Raw genomic sequence first — 22,321 nt, 5'->3', positions numbered from 1 at the left:
TGAATCTTTCTCAGTGAGGTTTATCAGCCTGCTTAAATCTGGCTTTGGTGAGATGGAGGCTGGAGAAGTGTGGTGGAAACGAGCCCTGTCTGGTCCCAGGGGACAGGACCTGGGCCAGATCTGTGGCTGCTTCTCCACATTATCTTGTGTAGGAGATTGAAGCCAATAATGCACATAAAGGCACACATCCCTTGTGATTTCTGCTCTGCCAGTGCCTTGAATACCCACGTGGTTTCTCAGTGGTGGAGGGATGTGAAGTGAATATGTGAGTAGCACAATAAATACCCAGAATTTTTTCAGGTTTTCACAAATGAAATCTGGATTGTGACAGTCCAAGATCAGAGAAACAGAAGTATATTTATATTTTCTCTAATCAACAACTCACTGTAAGTACTGATGTGAATGTGTGCTTATATGTGCTGTACTCAGCATGTATAAAATGTATAAAACATATGTATAACATAAATAGAACAAAATGATAGCATCAGCTGGTATTTTGTCTAGCTAACATAAGCAGATTCTGTTAAGCATCAGGGAAGAGACTTTCAACCATAGGAGCTGGCACAGCTGATAAAAAATTAGTAGGGAAGCTGAATTAAGGCCGTGGCTTACTCCAGATAAATAACACATTGTGCAGATTAAATTGTGCCCATCCCAAACCCAGCTAAATTCCAGCTCAGAGCCAGTAATCACAGCGTTCTGTAACCCAGATACCATCCCTGCATTCAGTGAGTTAGAGCCTGCTTCTCTCCTTCAATTACCACAGAGCAGTTTCTCTCCCCTTTGCTTTGTTTTGGAGAGAAGCCATTCTATTCATGTTCACTTCTCTTTAATGAGGTGCTTAGGAATTAAATGTAGTTCATAAATACAGGGTGATTTATTCCTGTGCTTTACCCAAAAAGAGGCTTAAGCCTGTGCTCTAAAGAAAGCTTTCAGAATTCCTGTTTTCAAGGATGCTTTGTGAAATAAGGTAAAACATCCTATGGTAAAGCCGTAATGCATGGTGTGAAAGTGTCTTCCTGTAATAATAGAAACGGGACAATTAATTATAAGGCTAAAATATTTTTTCCGTGTATTATAACTGAGACTGCAATTCCTAGTTGTAGGAGGACTATTTTATGCTAAATTGACTTCATGTGAATAATTAGAGGTGTCTTTGTGGGTAGGAATAGAGCCTGCTAAGCATTCTGTGTTGCTGATTGTCACAGTATGGAAATCAGTGTGTTATTGCACATCCCAGGCACACCTGTGGCAGCATGGGGCATTTCCCCTGCATTCAGAGGGATGCAGAACTTAGGAACTGGTCAGTACATCCAATTTTAAAGGGTTACAGGACATTTATAATTTTCCTCCTAGAGTTGAAGTGGTTTACTCTGATTAGCTCAAAAAAGGGGTAAAAATTAGCAGTGTCTGACACTGTTCATTATTTTTTCCATTAAGGGAATATAAGTGGAATAGCCAGGCATTATCAAACACGAGCTGGCTGACATTCCTAAAAAGACTAAGAACCTTTCCTTTCTAATAGTTTTAAAAGCACTCCCTTAAATGTGATCACACAACACTCCCTCATTAGAGAGACTTTTACCTGATTAAACGCTCATCAACCTGTGAAAGCATTGCCCAATCAACTCTTTACCTAAAATAATTGTGAACACATGAACCCCAGTAAAAGCCAAAAAGGGAAAACTTTTCTTCAAGGCACATCTGGGTGAAGCATCTCATTAGGGCTGTTACCTCCTGTCTTGTTAGAGTGTTCTGTGTGGGAAGCATCAGATGTGATGGAGAGAAGGCTCATGGAGATGCTGCCTTACCTTAGGGTGTTACTGAACTGCAGAGGTTCCTGACTGTCCAACACAGGAGGTGTAAACCTTCTCCTCATTTTCCCATCAGGGTGAGAGGTGGAGGCTCCCTGCAGGTGCTGGTGGAGGGGCACATAAATCCTGTTTTTAGGAAACCCAGCATGGGTTCTGTGTTCTCAGTAGGGGCAGCATTGGAGTTTTTGCAGACAAATGGCAGGAATCCCTTGTGGAAGTCAAATTCCCACATATTTCCAGCAAGGACACAACAGGCAAATCCTGGTCCTAGGCAAACCTCAGAGGATCACACCTTCCAGAGAAGAGCATTTACAACAGGGAATTGATCCCTGAATTGAATATGTGATGGTTTCCTTGGCAGCTCTCCTCTGATTAGCAGCCATTCCCTGCATCCTCAGTGTGCCATTTCTGGCACAAACTTCCTCTGGTTCCACACTTGTTGATTAGATCTTCAAATGTATAATTTTGGGGACATGAATAATTTTGAAGATGATGAGGAAGGCAATGCAGTGCTCCTGCATTGCTTAAGACCTTTTCAGATATACCAAAAAGCATCTCCTACTGTAAGTGACAGGGTGACATTTTGAGTGTGTTCGGTTGATTGTAAAAAACCCATTTCTGGTCTTGAAAGAAAAAAAGCAAGTGGGAGCCACTGTTAAAAAGCAAATCTTTCTCTTTGGGATTATTTTGAGAATTCATAGGTTTGGGTTTTGTGGTTTTTTTTTTAATTCTAGACATTAGAAAATATGAATGAAGCTCCAATATAGTGGGATAGAAAAATGGAGAGTGTTGCCTGTGGCCTTTTATATTGGAAATTGTTGTACTGAAAAAAAATATTGTTTTGACCTATTTATTTCTCAGTATTATTGTTATTATTTATAAATTGATGTGTATATAAATAATTATATACTGTTGTAGAAGAAGTATATTTTTGAAAACTCTTCTTCATTCTTTCAGTCACGTCAAACTGGAGATACTGCAGTTTGATTAGTGCCCATTTCCCCCAAGAATATCCTCCCTTCATCTTCTGTTCCCACCAGCCATTTCTAAGCACTCTAACCCAGTGGACAGCTGCATGAGTTTTTCACACACCATTAATCTCAGACCACAACAGAAGTTTCTGCAGTGAAACAGTAATTTAGAACAGTAAGTTACACACTGACTAAAGTGAAACACTGTTAGAAACCTGGAATCTGGCTGCATACAGTAAATCTACACTAATACTTCTTTAAGATGTTTTAGATTAGCAGCTGCTCTAAATCCAGCTAGTTATGGGGTTTTTTTGTTGTGGATCTGCAGCAGGAAGGAGGGAGGGAATGCAAAAGCTGCCAGGTGTGTGCAGGAGAGGCGTTCTTGAGATTCCTGCTAGCAATCCTGCTGCTGGATGAATGCACTCAGTAGGAGCCATTCTGTTCTGCAGATGAAGTCCATTATTTTAAAAGAATCCACTGCCAAGAAATCCAAAGGAGCATTTCCCTTGGTTATATAAAGGCAATGTTTCTTCCTTCTTCTTGAGTTTTGTTTACCGAATTTTTCTCAAGTGCCATTTCCACGAGGCTTCAGGCGCGCGTTCATAAGGCATCATGCAGACATGAGGCACCTCAACAGCACCACAGCTCTTCATCTGATGGGAATGAAACAATTCCACTCTCTAGAAATAGCCTCAGTGCTTCATCTCTCCGAGCATCCTCAGCCCTTGATCATAACTTTAGCCCAGGAATATTGATTTTCCACTAAAGGATGTTCTCTTCAGTAGTTGGGTGTATGCCAGGGTATTTCAGGACCGGGATGATGAGCATGGAGTAGCCCAGATGGCGCCTCCTTTTTCTAGTTCAAATGGGGTTTAGTGCTGATGGGTTGGTGTTTTGGTAGAGTGTGTGATGTGAATTGGTGATCTCTGCTCCAGATCTGGTCACTGCCTTTAGAACGTGACACAGACAGCCCACAGTGCAGTGAGGACTTTTGCTGTGTTTAAATCACATGAGTGCTCTTCTTGGGCTGTATCATCAAAAGAGGGTGGAAGAAATGTCTGTTCCTTATGGGCAAGCCCTGCTCTTGGCTTCTTAAGAGAAGCCCAAAATGTCTGTGCTCATCTAATTTGGCACTAATTAAGAATCAGTAAATTCATTAATTTGAATAAAAGGCATGAAAGGCAGACCTCAAAGATGGTATTAATCCTTTATGAATGTATCATCTTCCACACCTTTGATAATTACACACTTTCCTGTGTGGCCCTGCCCCTGCCTCCTTGTGTGGAGAGGTGTGCAGAGGAGATCTCCATCTGTCTTCTCTTAACTGGGGATATTGTTGCAGACCAAATTTGTATCTTTGAAGACTTTTCATATAGAAACAACTGTGTTTCTTCTGTCATTTGCTAATTTCACTGATGTGTGCTTCTGTTCCCTTTCACCATCCCCTAGGGTGGACAGTGTGGAGATGGATTGCAAGTCCGCAACCTCACGTGTGTAGTGCATGATGCATCAGTTTCTGCTACATCCAAACCAGTAGAAAATGCATTATGTGGTGAGCTACCATCAAAAGAAAGTGTGCTGCAGTTACCCTGCTCTGTGCCTTGCCCAGGTAAGGCTTTGGAAGGTCACAGTGAATTTTCTGCCTGTGGTAGCTGGCTGAGGTGGACATGCTCCTATAGTTCTGAGTACTGTCAGGCCTTGTAGCACAAATCTGTGCTTCAGCAGATCAGATAAATGCTCAGTCTGCTGTTTCTAGACCATCTAAGAAAGTCTTCCTTTGTTTTTTGAGAAAATGAGATACGCCATGAAGCAGAAAATCCAAATATTGTTTACTACAGAGAGACATCCTAGGGATATTAAAGCTGCTGTATGCTTAGGTTAGCCTTATGCTTATCCTTCCCCTTCAAGGCTAATTCTTTTTGAAAACCTGTGATTTCTTGTTTCAATGTGCAGGCGACTGCCACCTGACAGAGTGGTCAGAGTGGAGCTCCTGTGAGCTCACCTGCATCAGTGGCAGGAGCTTTGAGCCCGCCGGGCGCCAGTCTCGATCCAGGGCCTTCATGGTGCAGGCTGCAGAGAGCCGGGAGAGCTGCTCGGGACAGGAGGTGGAGACACGGCCCTGCTCAGGTAGCTGGCCACAGCTCTGCTCCCTGCCCACCAGGAGTTTGTCCTGGGCTGGCTGCAAGGTGAGGAGTAACTGGTGTTGGTGTTGCAGGAGGGAAGTGTTACGACTACCTGTGGCAGAGCAGCCCTTGGCGGGACAACGTGCGCACGGTGTGGTGCCAGCGCTCGGATGGAATCAATGTCACAGGTATGTCCCCTCATGGCCTTGCACACTTGTGAGTGGAAGGTCTCCACAGAGGCTTTTCTGCTTCTGAATCTGTTGCTCAGAGGGAGTTGGGCATCCTTCTTCACACTTACAGAATTTCAGTTTGGATTTTTATGTGTAGGGAAGGCGGGTGGGAGCTCACCAGCCTTGCTGTCAGCTCAGCATCACACACATATTGCACAGGAGTATTTGGGCTAATTGCCCTTGCTGTCTGCCTGGTCATGGGAAGAAATGAGTGCACACATACTGAAGGGCTTGCACAGCCCTCAGTTCAATCTTCCTGTGGCTGTGAAGAGCAGAAGAGAACATCACACACGTGGTAGAGACCCCATCTTCTATACCTCCTCTTCTTTTCAAAACACAGGAGTCTCAAATCACTCAAACTGTGAGATTCCTGCTGTTGCTGTGACCTACAAATTCTGCTTGTGAAAGATGAACAGGGGAATTCATGGTCAGAACTTTGAAGCTCTGTGAGATTGACAAAGGCAGTAGGGATGCATGTCCATGGGATCTCTTTCAATATGCACAGGGTAAATGAGAGGAGAGAGTGGAAAGGAAAACGCAGATGTTCATGTCTAGTTCTATTTATAATGACTAGTTAGGATAATAACAAAAGTCTTATGTGCAAAGGTTGCCAAGTATTTAAGAACTCATTAACATGTTTTTATTCCTATAGAAGCACAGGCTTTCCCAAGTGAGGATGGGCAAGGGCGTTATGTGGATTATGTCTTTTTATGTAGATAAGCCATTAATGAGGACACAGAAGATCTGCATCTAATTCTGGATTCTGTCCCCAACTTCCTATGTGGCCAATGGCAAATTGCTTAAATCTGTATATCTCTGTTCTCCATTAACAAGATGGGTATGATAATAATTCCCTGCCTTGTTAAGGCAAGTTAATTAATGCGATGCCTACAGATATTATGTTAATATGCTTAATAGACTAGTATTTAACTATATAAAATAAGCAGGCAAGCACTTCTTACACTGTGGTGATCTAAGACAAAAACATTTTGAAACCTGCCCTTTAAGGCACTCAGTGTTTTCTTTTGCAGGAGGGTGTCCTCTTCGGACAAAACCTGCCGAGGTCCGGCACTGCAGCCCGCCGTGCAGAAAACCCTTCTCCTACTGCACACAGGTAACTGCTCGCTGCAGAACACGGCTGGGAAATTAACTCTGCAAGATTTAATCAGATTGCATCTTAGATTGCATTCCGGGACTTGGAAAATTGTTTAGTTTGTCCGTGGTACCACCTCGAGGACGTTGTGGGAATTTCATCCTGAAAGAAAAGCATGAACCTGCACAAACGATGTGGTATTGCAAGTTTGGGTTTGTTCTGTGGAGAGGTTTTGGTTTCAATTGTAAAATTAAACCTCTTAGTTTAATTTTAATTGAGTGCTGTTGTACTGCTCTTTAGAAAATGGACTGTTTAAAACTTTTGTTAAAGAGGAGATAAAGGAGCATCAATCACCTGTTTGGATCAAGAGTATCAGACCCTCAGAACAGGCATTATAGGTATAAGACAATTAGCATTGTCTTATACCTAACAATTAGCATTAACAATTAATATAGTTTTCAAAGGAAAACAATATTAAAAAGCCATTTTAAAATAGAAATCCAGAAAACTGAGTATGTATTTAGCAAACCACAGACTTCAAAAAAGCCTCTTGAAGAAACTGCTTGTTTAGTCTGATGCAGGGTAATGGATATTTGGTCATAAGAAAGCTTCATTTCAGATAGCTCTGTGAAATACTGGAGTGGAAACATGTGAGGAGGGTTTGGGTCTGCAGGAGGATTGGTTTTGGTTTGTCTGTTCTATTGCCCAGCAGAGTCAGGGGGAAAATTGGTACTTGCAAGAGGAGTTTGCCACAGATTCCTGTTGTAAGCCTGTTGGGATGAAAATGTTTATATGTTGGACTTCTCTGTAATTTCTGACTCTTTTTCAACCAATTCCCCAAATATATTTGTGTTTTTTTGAACTGAAATGGGCTTGCAGGTACCATTTCCTGGCTGGTTTGGTTTGGTTTGGTGATGGTGAATTTGCACATGCAGGTTATACCTTGCAGTTGGTTCAAGCTTTCCCTGCAGTGTGCACTGTTCTGTGAGGGGGCAGTGCTTGGTTTAATGCTGAATTCCCTTTTATCTGCCAGGGAGGAGTGTGTGGCTGTGAGCGGGGATACACAGAAGTAATGAGATCAAATGGGCTCCTGGATTACTGCGTGAAGGTACCAGGTTTAGAAGATAAGAAAGCTGATGTTAAGACCATCGCCGGAAAAAATAAACCTGTCAACTCCAAAATGCATGACATTTTCAAAGGATGGTCTATTCAACCTTTTAATCCAGGTGAAAAACTTAAATATGAATGGAATAGATTGTCTTTAGAAGGTTTCTGTAGAAGAAAGGTACAAGCTTTGTAGATGATAGCATCAGAGATTGTGTCTGGGAGCTGCACAGCGACCTCCCAGTTTCCAGCTCGTGTGCTGTCTTTCATGCCTTTGTGCCTGTAGAGAGGAATCACAATCTCTTCTGTTGGGAGATAGCAAAGACAGAATGAAGCAATAATATTGTGCAGAAGTATGCTCGTGTGTGATTTGGGGGCATGTTTAGAACTGCTATCTGATGATGTTTGTGGAAGTAATATGTTTGGCCTAGGAAAGATATTGATCACTAGTGCTTCAGAAATTTCAGAGCAGAAAGTGCTTAAGATTTCATTAAAGAAAACATTGGTTGTTGCTTGCCATATTTCAAAAACATATGAAAAGAATAGGGTAGAAAGTGTACAGTTTAGTCTTGAGGGTTGAAGTTACAACATTTGAAGTGTCCCACGAAGGCAAACAAACTGTTGTGCCCAAGCAGCTCATCCCAGGTGATCTTTGACATCCATAGCACAAAATCCTTCCCAGCTGGAACCACAGACTGCATGTGCCCAGACTGGTCCATTGCTCTAATACCTGGTTCCCATTTTGATTGTAGTTTTGAAGATGAATTAATTCAAAACAATTTTCTGAAATGCAAATAGGACTTTAAAAATGGGAAGCAAATGTGTCAGGCACATCAGGTTTTACTGAAATGCATCTGTTCTCCTCGTGTTATAAAACACTGGCAGTGCAGTTCCTCCCCCTCTTCAGGTACCTGACATTGCATTTGTTTGCAATGTGTTCCTAATGAACACGAGACTTTAGAAAACATGTAGAGAAAGGTTCTGTTAGGGGGTTCAGGGAGCCATAATTCTGTCTGATATATGTGATCACACTTTGAATGTTACATTTACATATTTGATTTGCAGACAGTGGTTAACCTTTGCGTTGACAGTCTCTGGGCTCACAGAGCTCAGTCCAAAGCCTTTTAAAGTTGGCTGCTTTTCGATCAAGCCCTTCATCCAGTTCACCCACACAGTTCACCTGCAGTTTGAGTCACAGGTGTGGGGTTAATTGCCCTTTTGTCAACACCCCTGCCTCTCTGTGGGCTGTCTTACTTGAGTATCATCTCTTTGCCTGGTACCTTTATGGGGTTAGAAAAAGGGAGGGAGGTGTAGGTAGGTGCTGCAGTACTCCCTTTTTAAATCAGCATTTGAGTCTGCTGCGCTAAAAGCTTCTGGAGGGCTTTACCTCAGTGCTGCACCTGTGAGCCAGCTCTCACCCAGGGTCTGCAACAGAAACAGAGACTGAGGCACTTTTACAGAACAGGGTGTTGCCTAATTTACAGCAGAAATGTTATAGAAACAATATATGGGAAGGGAATAAAGGTGCCCCGTGTGTGCTGAGTGTGTCACCACCCTGTGGCATCCTGCAGTTAACTCTTCAGTCTGTGTGTGCTCCTCAGACCCCAGCTCAAGGCTAGTGCTCTTAAAAACCCTCCCCTCTCAGGGAGTAAATGTGTAATTGCTGCTCTCAGAGAGGCTCTCAGGCTCACTAGCCTGGGGATTTGCAGTGGTTACTGCTGGCTGAGCCAGGAAACCACTGCTACCTCCCCATTCTGCTGTTGAAAGCAGGTCTGTGGTGAGAGCTGCCTGTATGGATGGCATTTAACACCCTGCAGCACACCAGTCCTTGACATTCTGTTGGTCAATCAAAGTACCTGTGCCTTCTCCAGCATATCTGTGGTTTCCCTTTCCATTTACAGTTTGGAACACTAATTTTATTTTGATTAAATGAGGCTGATGTTTTTGTTCTTCTGTAAACGCTCTACAGGAGTGCACAGAACTGATTTCAAATCAGGCTGTGTTTTTCCTCTCTTAACTGCACTCTGAGAGGCCAGAGTTCAGGTACAGAAACTTTTCTTTGACTTGAGAGGCAATTTAAATAGCATTGTTTAAATTGTCAGGTGACATGGTCCAGTGCCTTTCTGCTGGGGATGGAGAGCAGAGCTGCCTTCACAGCAGACATGCTGTGATGCCTTTATGGGGCTGTGACAGTCCCTTTGCAGGATTGCTAAGTATTTCTTGGCCATCTCCAGGTGAGAGGGCAACAAATTTCATACCTAGGCTTCAGCAAAAGAACTCAAACCAGGCCAGTCCTGATGAACATAGCTCTTCTCACGTGGGAGATAGCCTGCAAGTGTTTTGAGGAGCAAAACAAATCTGTGAGAGGTACTCAGCCTTTCCCCAAAGTCTGGAAGAAAAATGAGAAAGAATGGGATTTGATTAAATGTGCTTCCCTTTGAAAAAATTTGTCATTCAAACATAAAATGAAAACCAGGCTCAGTGATTGTCCCTCTCACTTGACTGGATTTGAAATGGCCTCTGTCAAACCGTGTCTGGGGCACAGCACAGGTTCCTGTTCCTGCCTGCAGTGTGTATTTGCAGCTCTGCTGATGTGAATCAGCTCAGACTGCTGCTGTGGCAAAGCACCAAAGCTGCTCCCTGCAAGGAAAGCTGTGCAGCCAGAAACAGAGCCAGGAACAGAAATATTGATCTTTCCAAAATTGCTGTTATTATTAATGCAAAGCTTGTAATTAAGGAGCTGTCCCAGTGAGGTGTTCTGAGACAAGGGAATGTTTGAACAGACCCAAGCCCACGTGTGCATGGAGGGGTTCCTGCAGGGCTCCTGGCTCACTGCAGCCCAAAGAGCCCAATCCTCAGCCTTACCTTGTCTTAAAGCCACTTTTGTCTGCTGCTCTGGGCCCCAACCAGAAAGCTCTTTCCAGCTTTATCCCTCTTACTGTTACCAAGCCTATTCTTGTTTTTATTCTAAGCTGAATTTATTCCTATTTGTTGCCCAAGTGTTTCCCAGTTCTAAGCAGCTTTTCCACTTGTGCTTGCTGGTGTTTACCCCAAGTGACCCCCAAGTATTTATAGAGAACAATCCCATCCCTTCTCAGCCCTCAGCTAAACACATCAGGTGTTGCCTGTGTCTGTCTGGGTCAGCTCAGCATTGAACTGCCTCTGCCAGAGCAGCCACTGGGATTTGGAGGAAATGTATCCCAATTATCCTGTGCCTCTGCCCTTTTCCATTAAGGTTTTGTCTTTAAAATTAAGGATTATTTCAGAAATCTTCCTATCAAAAATATGGGGTTTATTAATTATAGCTAGTCCCTGCTGTGTTCCCCATCAGTGATGCTACTAATTTTTCTTGAATTGATCTCTTAAAACTTTGTGTATTTTAGAAAAAAGTTTTTTATTCTCTCCTCTTCTTCCTCTGTCCTTTTTCCTTGTCTTCCAACAGATGGTAAACTGAAGATATGGGTATATGGAGTATCAGCTGGAGGGTTCTTCATCATAATTTTCCTAATTTTTACATCCTACCTGATGTGGTGAGTATGGCAGGTGTTCTGTCCTTAAATAACAGCTAGTTTGCTTTTATTTAAACAATCCCAAATACCATACAACACTGCACTGCAGGCATTTAATGCTCAAGGCTTCAGGAAAGGATGGAGGCTGGACTACCTGAGTGCCTTCATTTGGCCCCTGCCTCAGAGTAATTAAAACTCTCCAAACTGTAAATGTTAGCAGCTGTTACTGTGAAGAAGTTTGGTGGCCATGCAGGGAAAGAATTATTTTTGGTTATCAATAGGCCCTTATATTTATTCAGGCTTCTGCTGGGACTAGAAAGGGGTTTTATTGTATTCTTCAAAAAAGACATGAAGTAAAACTGAAGAAAGGCAAGGAGAGTGATTGGAACAAGGAGCTGGCTTGTGCTCAAGGAAGGGCTAAATAGAATAGGGACATTCAGTTGAAAAATGATGTTTGATGTGGGAATACAATAGAGATCTATGAAATCATGAATGGGGGAGAAAAGGGTGCTATGGAATTTTTATCTCCCACAATAAAAGAAGTAGGAGGCGTCTGATGAAATGGTTGTTTAAAATAAACAAAAGAAATTATTTTTCCCACAGTGCATTATTACCTTGTGAGCTTGCTGCTGCCAGGGCTGTGCATGCCAGGAAGATAAATGGATTCAGAGATGGCTTAGGAGTTCATGGGAGATTGGGTCTCTTGGTGTTAATTGTGGTTTCTTGGCTGCTCGCTACAGCTCAGAAAATCCCTAAATAGGTTTTTGCAGTGAATACATCCAGTGAAAACATGTCCTGTGTCTAAAGCTGCTCTTGCCAGCCATTGTTAAGGACAGGGAGCAGCTCTGCACCTTTGGGCTCTGGGGTGTTGCTGGGGGTCAGGGCTGTGTGCCCTCCTGCAGCACAGGGGAGGTGAGCCCAGCCTGACAGAGCTCTCCTTGTCCTCCCTGCTTGGATACTTGGGATGCCACTGATGCCTCTGGGGGGGCAGGAAGGGAGAAGGGGAAGCAGCCAGGTGCTCTGCAATTCCCAGAGATTGGGCCTGAGCTTACAAACATTCACAGTGCAAGCTGGCTCAAGCCCCATCCAGCCAGGACAGGCACAGAGAGTCGCAGCTGTGGCCTGACAGCATCACTGCCCACTTCCACCCTCTCTTCCTCCACTTCCCTTCCTCTCTCTTACTCTCTCTCTCATTCTCTCTCTTGGGTCAAAAGCTTAAATAATAGCAGCTTAGGAGCTGCAGCTCCCTTATTTTCCAAGCCATGTGGCTCCATTTCTCTGTGGCTTCACAGCAGAGGATACAGAGGATTTTTTAAATAACGTTACACACTTCTCCATCACTTGGAGGCTGCTAAGGAAATGCATTTCTCAATAATAATTATTGTTGCTTCAATACCATGCCAAAGAAAAATGAGAATATCCCAGTCCCAGACAGCTCATGTTCCAATTTTTCTGCGAGGTGTTCCTTGTTTTGTCAGCTGTGAGAAGAGATGGGAGACGAATGTGCTTTATTTCCTCTGCAGATGGGGAGCACAGCTGGCTGCCCCTTTCTGCCAGGCTGTGTCCATGCCACACACAGGAGAGCACCAGAGGGGCCCTGTGGTGCCACCCAGTTGCAGCATTCAGTTGCCACTATGGAAAGTTGATTTTTTAAATTGAAGTTTGGGGCTTGAGGATGTTTCTGAGCTTGTTAAAGTTTGTAATTTTGTCTTCTGAAATGCTTTTCTTGCAGCAAAAAAACGAAGCAGCATCAAAGCCCTCCACCCCAGCAGAAGCCTCTAACCCTGGCCTATGATGGAGACATTGATATGTAACATAAACAAAAAATCCAAATGTAGACATCAACTGCCTTAAATGCTTTCTTTTTTGGAACTCTCAGACTTCTCAGTTTTTTGAGGAATCTCCTGATGTATAATATCCTGGGCAGGACAGAAGTATTGCAAGCTGAAAATTTTGCCACCTCTTTATTAAAGAAAAAAAATGGAGTAAAAAACTTGGATCTTGTGAAACTTTTCTGAAGAGAACAGCAGCTACATCCCTTCCTGTTGAACAATGGGAATAACAAAAAAAGAAAGAGAGAATCTACAGACATCAAAAGGAATTAGTTGAAAAAAAAGGCATGACAATCCCAAGGAAATTGTGACATTTACTGTAAATGACAAGTTTGACACAGCATCATTATGCACTATATTAGTGCAGGGTTCTTTATTCTTCACATACTTCAACAATGAGTTTTCTAGTGTTTACATTTCGTTCAAAGACTTTAAAACCAGATCATGTATTTTGAGAAATGCAAGGAAGAATGAGTTGAAGTGTCTGAAGCTATCAGGTTTTTTAAAGTTTCTTCCTTCTTATCCTGTTTTCTAGTCTGGAATATGATTTTGCTTCATTTCCACCTACAGGACAGAATAAGGATCGTTATGAAAAAGCATAGGTGGTTTCTTAACCAAGAATATTTTCTAAAGAGCTGAGTAGATAGGTGTTTTGATGAATGGCTAGAGGATTTGATTGTTTAAAAAGGATTTTAAATTAAATTAAACCATGTAGATACATTATGGCCAGTTTAAATTGTTATTCAGTTTAATTAAAACAAACTCTGCTTTTGTATTTAAATTTTCTTATCTGAAATATTTATAAATTCCTTTTTTTGAATTTAATTACCTGACCTCATTTAATATACATCAAACACAAATGCAGTTTGTAGAAGGTCTTGCTTTTTTAAATGTTTCAGAACCACTGAGAAGTTACATGTAAAATTCTGGGAACATTTGAAGAGGGTAAGTGTTTATAATAGTGTGTGTTGCAAGTAAGAAAGTGCCATCTTGTGGTATTGACTTGTATTTATAAGCAAATAAAATGCTAAAGAGAGTGAGAAAATTGCTTCTGGTATGTTGAATTAAATGTGTGTAAACGACTTGTGTTATTAGTCATTTACTGAGCTGAGATTGGCCTCGGATCTCAAATCCTCTGGCATTGTTTTGTGCTGCAGTGATTAGTGAGAGAAAGAGCACAGACAAGTACCAGTCGAGAGAATAATTGCAGGTCTGGAGAATGCTTGGTCTTATTTTTAACTCAGTGCTGCTGCTCATTCCAATAATCAGAAGAGAAAGAGAAGAATTGTTACCAGCCCAGCACCTTCCCCATCCAAAGGTCCCTGGATCATCACAGCAGATGGGTATGACTGGGGCAGAAGGCATTGCTCATCTTGTCATGTGGCTTTTCACAGCTTTGTGAAGTGGTTTGAATGTTATGGTTCTATTGAAAAAATGATGGAATTGTAGGCAGGGTTCCTCCCCTAGGTCGGAATCCCACCCACCCAGCATTGCTCCTGCAGCATCCAGCTGAGATGGTGTTGTGCACCAAGGCAGGGTCAGGAGTGTGCTTTTCTCTTTCCTCATTGCAAAGAAAGGCTGATGGAATTGTGAAGGGGATTTGTCTCATGTGTTCCTGGCCCTGAAGATGTTCTGCTGGCCCTGCTTTCCACCTTACAGCTGTAACTGTTTATGGAATATAAAGCAGGATCTGGTGTTTCTGGAATCCTAAACCTTTTTTCAACAGTGCCCTGCAGTGCAGCATTCAGTAACATCTACAGAGGAAGAATTATAAGGGGAGTGATGGTCTGGTGCCATTAGGAACAGCCCTGGCAGATCTTAACATATTTTGTCTGTGGGATACCCTGTCAGCAGAGTGGTACTCTCTGAATAATGAAGGAATGAGCTCAATTAAGCCTGCTGTTCAGCAAGGCATTGGACTGGGCAAGCTGGTGTAATAATAGCAAAAATGACAGCTGGAACATGTGGTCATTGCCCTCAGCATCAGGGTAAATTACAGTCCAAACTATGATGAAGAGAAGGCTCTGGGGAGACCTCAGAGCACCTGCCAGTGCCTAAAGGGAGTACCAAGAGAGCTGGAGAGGGGCTTTGGGCAGAGGCATGGAGTGACAGGACAGAGGGGAATGGTTTCAAACAGAGGGCAGGTTTAGATGAGATATCAGGGAGAAATTCTTCCCTGTGAAGGTGGTGGGGGCTTGGCACAGGTTGTCCAGAGAATTTGTGGCTGCCCCTGGAAGTGTTCAAGGCCAGGCTGGATGGGGTTTGGAACACCCTGGGGTAGTGAAAGGTGTCCCTACCCAGGGTGGGGGCAGACCTTTCAGTCCCCTTGTGACCCAAGCTGTTGTGTGACTCAGAGATTCTGTGCCCAGTGCGGGACATGTCAGACGCTGGGGGAGCTGAGGAGCTCCAGGTGCAACACTGCAAAGTGTGCTCATGTTGAGGAGATGGATCTGGGGGTGGGGTCCAGTTTGGGGCCCCTCTCCCTCTCTGTGTCCCCACCTGGGCACATTCTGGCCACGGGGACTGGCCGTGGTTCCCGCTGGGGCTGAGAGCTGCGGGCAGGGCTTGGTGCATGGGGACGAGACCAAACCTGCTGCAGAGCTGTTGCAGTTCCCTGGTGCCCTTCAGGGAATTGCTCAGACATGCCCAGGAAATGAGTGCACCTGTCTGACTTGGTAAAATAAAATAAAATAAAGCAGCAGGGAAGGCTCGTGGGGCTGCTGCTGGAGGCAGCGGCTGCTGCTGTGCACAGTCTGAACGGGATCCGTGTCTGCTCCTCGTCCAGCTTGGGCAGCCTGCTGATTCAAATGTCACCAGGTAATTTAATTGCATGCATTTGATAATTTGGGATTGAATTAAGCTGTGAAATTGAACCAGTGGCCCTGCAGGGTCCATGAGGCTGAGAATGCAGCACAGTGCCACAGCAGGAATCGGTCACTTAGGCAGATGCCAAGGTTATTGCTCTTTGTAAGAGCCTTGGAGATCCTGCTGGGGGGGATTCCCAACCTCCTGTGGGAGCACTGGAGTCAATTCCTGCCTTCCATTGTCCAAAATGAGTCCTGACATGGAGAAAGGATTACTCCAATTCTTGCCTATTTGGGATTTCTGAACTTTTTGCTGAAGGAGCTGGGGCTGGTGCTGTCCCCTGCTGAAGACAGGAGAGAGATTTTGGTCCCTCAGGAAGGAATTCCTCTGCTCCCAGCTCAGGCATCCCATCAGCACATGTATGTGTTGTGAGATTGTGAGGGAAAGCATCTGTGGGTGAAGAATTTCTTCCTGATACCTAATCTAAATTTACCTTCAAAGCCATCTCTCCCTTGTGCTATCACTCCATGCGTCTGTCCAAAATCCCTCTCCAGCTCCCTTGGAGGCCTTCAGGCACTGGAAGACTTCCAAGTCTGCCTGGAGCCTTTTCCAGCCTGAAAAATCCGAATTCTTTCAGCCTTTCTTCATAGCAGAAGTGCTCCATCCCTCTGATCATATTTTTTCTAAATGTATCATGTAATTTGCACTTGTGAGGGGAAGGAGCAACATAGTAAAAATATAATTTTAAGTCCTGTTTTCAATTGGGAGGTCATAATACAGAAAAAATTACCTCACTCAGGACCTTCTGAAAGATGGATCACGCTACCTGATGTATTAAGGTGCCTCAGGACAGATTATGGTTCTGTCTGGTTTAAGATGTAATTTAAATGAATGAACTTCCACGTCTCACAGCTGTGACACGCACCTGTCCTGCTCAGGAGCTTGATTGATGTCACCTCTGTGAAGCTCTGTCTGAGGCCAGGCTGTTATGTGCCATCCATATGGATGTGCTCCTTGATTCCCGGAGCCATGGCCTGGCAGGTGACTCCGTGGCTGTCACTTGGCTGCTGACATGGCTCGTGCCACCAGCCGTGCCAGGAGCTATTGAGATGTCACAGGAGCTGATCCCAACGCTGGAGATGGGCTGTGCCTGCTGCTGCTGTCACACTGGGAGATTCAGGGAGCCCCAGGTAATTCCTGCTGGCTTTTCCTGCACAGAGGGGGTGCCAGGGAGGTGTCACTGCTTGGGAAAGCTGTGCAGGTGTGAGGGTGCCTTAGAGAAATCTGTTTGACCCGTCAGGATAACCAGGATCAGAAAGAGAGTGTAAAACCCCCAGGGCATTTGAAATCTGTTTGACCCATCAGGATAACCAGGATCAGAAAGGAGAGTGTAAAACACCCAAGGCATTTGCATGAGCTGCCCCTGGATAAATGGAACAGCACACACTATTCCTTGTTCCTGCCTGGGAGGAATGAAAGAAGTGTCTTGCTGTGAAATCTGAGAGCAAGGAACCCCACTCTGCCTGGGAACAGGTTATTCCTCAGATATAAAGATTACTTTGTGATCTGGTTGCATTTACATTTGGGGAGAGAAGAGTCGATTTGAATGAATAGTTATAACAGTAATCACAGCAATGGGATGCCTTCTGTGGGAATTTTTAATGTGTGCAATTTCATCCCACAATCTAATAGAGTTTATTCATATTTTTAAATGTAAACCAGTGGTAAAATGGTCACATATGAAATGAGAAAATAACCCAAACCCCCATATTTGTAGACATTGGTAATTATGCTCATTTGCTTTGATTACATGTTTTGTTCCAATCATGATGGGCTGTAGGCAGATATGCAGGTTAAAGCAGTTTATGGGATTTATCCTGCCTGTGAAGAGATGTTTTGATGAAATGAAAAATCAGATTGAGTTTCCTCCAATAAGAAAAAATTGTTACTATTCTCCTCTGCTTCATAACATTTTACCTGCATGTTATGAATGTTGGGGTTGTCACCTGCCAACATGGCACTTGGAAAAACTCCTCAGACATAATAACAGTGAAGAATCTTTCAAGAGCACGTGGGTGAAGTGGAGCACTCAGCACTCATTTTGCAGATAAGGAAGATGGCATTTATCAGTTTATGATTTTTGGGTGCAATCTGGCTCCTACCCCACGTGAGCAGGCTCCAAGTGGCTTTTCTTGCAGAAGTGTCCGAGCAGATGGGTGCAGCCCAGAAATGCTGTTTCCAGGATGCTGCCATTGCCCAGGGGTCACAGCACTGCTCAGCAGCCAAGGAATGATGATTGGAACAAGGAATTCCTCTCTCCATTGCAAATAACCTTTGGTAACTGTTCTAGAGCTCAGGTTTAGCAGGAATTCACAATCTCTGTCACTGCTGTAGCATTAGGCAAACCCATAATTGAGGTGGCAAAGGAGGGATGGATCTGATCTGAAGTCAGTAAATGATTCCTATTGACTTCATTCCATCTCATTTAGAGATGATCAGACCATTCTTACGTTGTTATCTGCTGCTTCCTGAGAGTTTTCCACCCTCACTGAGCTTTGTGAATATGAGTGCATTGATCCTGAAAGGCCTCATGTGGCAAATTAAGTGATTTAATTACACAATTTGCGTTTGCTTTCTACACTACAAGTCAATTTACTCAGTGACTGGATTAGAGACAAACATCCCAGCAATTGACAGGTCAGAGCAGTGAAAGACACAAATGTTCCCTGGGAAACATTGCCTGTGGCTGCTCTTCTGTCGTGGAAGGGTTGAGCTTCTTGGCTTGTGTGCATTGGGTACACCAAATACATCCAAATTTGGCTAAGTGAGGTACTTGGGGTGTACCTGAGGATGGAAATCCAGGATTGTTTCACTGATGGGATGCAGCAGAGGTTCAATTTATGTCATCTGTGCTTTGAGAAAAGCATTTGTATCAGTCAGCATCTGTGTTTCTCCTGTTAATAGTGGATGTTTTGAATCTTTCCTCTGATGAAACAGAGGCCTTGTCCTGCAAGCAATTGTAAGCAGGACTTTGGAGAAGGGATTCCTCTGTGACAGAGGGTTTTTTCTTCCATGATACTACACAGAACTTGTGGGTGTTGTAGCACAGCTGAAGCAGCAGTGAAATATTTGTTTTGAGAGATATAAGAAGGACATTTGCTGAGACCTTGAGAGTGTGTATGAGCCATCCCTGCCAGTGACAAACCTGCTGAGGGAGTGCCAGGGACAGTCACAGCAGAGCCAGGTGATACCTCAGCAATGCACAGCAATCTCTTGTTTTCTCCAATGGCCCCACACCACCTTTTTAACTGGGCAAACCACTTCATCTCTGACAGTCCTGGAGCAGAGAAAATGGGCTTTTATAGCTGAGTCCAGTCCTGTCTCAGGTCAGTATTGCAGGGCTGTGGCTGCTGGGCTGGGCAGAGGGGCAGCAGACACATCCATCTGTGAGCTCTGGCACTGACAGCACTGACATTCAGGCTGGCTCCTCACTGCTGCTTCTCCAGTAGAGATGGGCTGGAAATATCACTGCATGTACCAAATTCAGGCAGCTGATGGAGCCTGTTGAGGACAGAATTGAGATGAAAAGCTGTAATGCAGATGTGTCACATCACGGTTGTGTTGTCACTCCGTTTCTTTTTATGATACAGCAGATCCACAGCAATTAATTTTAAATGCAGTCTCCATTGCTGCAGAGCGGTAACTTGAAATATTTACTACTTTATTTGCTTCATGCCAAGTGAGATTTCACTCAATTTGTCATTAGAAACACTGTTCTCTTCTGAGGAGAGAGTATATTTACATAAACTGCTCTCCAGTAATTCTGTGTTTTCTGCAGGAGTAGATTATGTGCACAAGTCTGCTGATGAGCCTGTGGGACTGAGGACAGATGTTGGGGAAAGAGCAGATCTGTTCATTGCCCTCAGTGGGCTCTAGAAAGGCCAAAAAGATCAAACTCCCATTCCTTTGTCATTCCTCTGCATGCAACAGGAATCCTCACTGACACAAAAAGCTCCAAAATCCAACAAACCCCCAAATTCTTCATTATTGCAAATTTGTGCAGTGTTTTTGATGTACCAGCAGAGCATGATTTGGAAATGAAGAGCTGCCATCTGCACTGGTTTTCTTGAATCTCTTCTAAAGTCTCTGAAAATCAAAAACCAGGAAAATGCCTGTCTCACCAAATCATGTGAACCTGGGAAGTGGATTTTGGGGGAGAGAGGCTGATGGGAGCGAAAAGCTGTGAAATTTGAGGTGAAACGGTGAATGTTGCAGCCCAGAGCACAACAAGGGGATGCAGTGCTGGGTGTAGGAGCAGCTCCCTCCTGAGCCTCAGCTGCACCATGTGGGAATGACCTGAAACTTGTCTGTCCTGTTGTTTTACAGTGAGAAATGTGTTAACTTATAAACCTGTAGAAATGAAAAATAGACACAGGAGGCTCAGGGGAGCCCTTATCACTCTCCACAACTCCCTGGCTGGAGCCAGGTGAGGACCAGGCTCTCTGGGTAGCAAGTGACAAGAGGAAACGGCCTCAAGATGCACCAGGAGAGGTTTGGGTTGGATGTCAGGGAAAATCTCTTCACCAAAAGGGTGGCCAAGCATGGGAACAAAGGTTGATGTGGCACCTGGGGACATGGATTACTGCTGGAGCTGATCATCTCCAAGGACTTTTCCAATCTATCTATTCTGTCACCAATCTATCTATTCTGTCCTCTTCTCCCTTAAACTTCTGCTGTTCAAGGCATGAGATTCTTCCCAACCTGGAATCAGCCAGGCTTAATTCCATGGGTGCTGCAGTTCCATGGGCGTGACTGTTTGGGCACTGCCTTCAGGGCTGTGTTAAAACTCAACTTAAACAGGAAAGAAAATTCTCTTGTGTTTGAAGATAAGCTCTGCTGCCAGCCATGGGCCAGGGACAGCAGTGATGCTGGGCCAGTGCTGGGAGCTTTGGGAGAGAAATCCCTATTAAGATGCTGTCAGTGCCTGGATCTGTGGCTTGGTGCAGTCAAGCATGATCTGTGTTTGACATTTCGTGTAATATTAGACACTGGCTGCTGCATGCTTTGTTTCTATTAATTATCTTTCATTTCTTATCAGATTTGCTTACCTTTTTTTAATATAAAACTTTGGATCAGCTTTCTGAGACCAAAAAAGATTAAAGTGGAGTTTTTTTTTTCCCTTGCTGACACTGAAACAATGAATATGGATCAGAATTTTCATTTCCTTTTTTTTTGCAACATCCATTTACTTGATAGAACAAGCTTACCAGCCTAGTTTTACTTTGATAAACCTAATAAGGAAAAAGCACTTTCCACCTCCATATTATTTTATGCCTTGTTTGTGACTTCAGCATCCCTTATACAGGTTTAAAGACAATTTATTCTTTATTGCCCTTGAGTCATTTTGGGAGAGCATTTGCGTTTTTCCCAACATAAAAATGTCCCCCTGTAACATGATGAATATTAAATAGGTGCTTGGATGAGGATGGATCAGTGTGCTCTGACCTGGCAGCTCCATTTAGGGAGCTGAATCCATAGGGAGAGCTGAAGGGCTGTCTGGCCGTGGGTGTGGGGCCGTACACCCAAATCACCTCCCCAAATGACCAATTTCACCATGCTGATGGTGTGAAATCCCTTCTGTCCTGCTTCCCTAAGGGGAAAGCACTGCCCAGCTGAAAGCAGAGCTTGGCTGCCAAAATACAGGGCTGGTTTGAGCTCCTCTGCTGTCCCTGCTCAGAGTGGGGCTTGCTGGGGCGCTCTGCCAGCAGGAGAGAGGGGAAACAGCTGGGCAAACATCTGGGCAAACATCTGGGCAAACACCTGGGCAAACACCTGGGCTCTCCTGTGCAGGGATGTGCTGCTGTCAGTGAGCCCCTCACTGTGTCAGCAGCTCCCTCCCCACAGCACCCATTTCTCCATGTGAGAGGCACAGGGATGAGCACCAGCTTGGGAGAAGAAAATACCCAGGGGAGGTTGAAAAGCCAAGGCGGGGAAGGGGGAAATGTGCAGAGGAGGAAATGGTGGGTGCCTTGTGCTGGGACCCTCAGCCCCATCCTGGGGCTGTGGGAGCTGTTGGATGGGACAGCTGCAGGATGCCCTGGAGGCAGCACCCCTGGCTGTCCCCTCAGCAGGACAGGGACAGCTCAGCTGCCATGGCTCCTGTGTGAATCACCCCTGAGACAGAAAAATGCCTGGCTGGGATATTTCCCTCTGCTGCCAAGACAACAAACTGACACCCTCCTACCATAAAGAAGAATTATGGGGAGGTGAAATTCTTTCTCATTCCTGTAGTCCAAGGACAAGGGATGTCCAAGGAATGTGAGGTTTAGATTAGGTATTAGAAAAAAATGTCTTCAAGGAAAGAATGGTTGGGCATTGGAGCAGGCTGTGCAGGGAAGTGTTGGGGTCACCATCTCTGGGAGTGTTCAAAAGGTGTGTGGCTGTGGCACTTGAGCTCGTGGTGAGCATGGTAGGGCTGGGTTACAGCAGGACTTGATGATGTTGGTCTTTTCCAAGCTCTCTGATTCAGTTTTCAGTGATTTTGTAACTCTGTTTTTCAGTGATTCTGTGATTCAGTTTTCAGTGATTCTGTGATGCTGTGGCACTCCTGGAAGCTCTGCCTCCCCTAACCCTCCATGTGCTCAATCTCTCCGCATGCACAGAGCTGTTGCTGAGATGTGAACTCTGCCATTCCTTGTGGATACATCCACAGCTCTCCAAGCAGAGGGTGAAGCAGAGAAACCCTCACACACACACTCCATGTTAGTGCAGCCTGGAATGGCCTTTCTGTGCTGCAGCAGGTGATGAGGGCCATGAGGGTGGTTTGTGTGCCTGGATTTG

The 22,321-nt window shown here is 44.3% G+C and overlaps 1 protein-coding gene across 5 annotated transcripts in view; it reads left to right on the top strand.

Annotated features, from left to right (window-relative positions):
• THSD7B (thrombospondin type 1 domain containing 7B) overlaps window positions 1-13,743 on the top strand; it is a 299,016-nt gene extending 285,273 nt beyond the window's left edge. For all 5 annotated transcript variants that reach the window (XM_074547892.1, XM_074547895.1, XM_074547893.1 and 2 more), the window contains 7 exons: window positions 4,235-4,394; window positions 4,739-4,912; window positions 5,001-5,096; window positions 6,170-6,252; window positions 7,265-7,457; window positions 10,778-10,865; window positions 12,577-13,743. In XM_074547892.1, the coding sequence (XP_074403993.1) occupies window positions 4,235-4,394; window positions 4,739-4,912; window positions 5,001-5,096; window positions 6,170-6,252; window positions 7,265-7,457; window positions 10,778-10,865; window positions 12,577-12,658 (876 nt within the window). In that variant the 3' untranslated portion in view covers window positions 12,659-13,743. The remainder of the gene's footprint in view (window positions 1-4,234; window positions 4,395-4,738; window positions 4,913-5,000; window positions 5,097-6,169; window positions 6,253-7,264; window positions 7,458-10,777; window positions 10,866-12,576) is intronic.
• The last annotated feature ends 8,578 nt before the right edge of the window (window positions 13,744-22,321 follow it).

The sequence above is a fragment of the Zonotrichia albicollis genome, chromosome 10, assembly GCF_047830755.1.
Source record: "Zonotrichia albicollis isolate bZonAlb1 chromosome 10, bZonAlb1.hap1, whole genome shotgun sequence".
Taxonomy (NCBI): domain Eukaryota; kingdom Metazoa; phylum Chordata; class Aves; order Passeriformes; family Passerellidae; genus Zonotrichia; species Zonotrichia albicollis.
The sequence above is the reverse complement of the archived record's forward strand: the minus strand, read 5'-3'. Positions and strand labels throughout refer to the sequence as shown.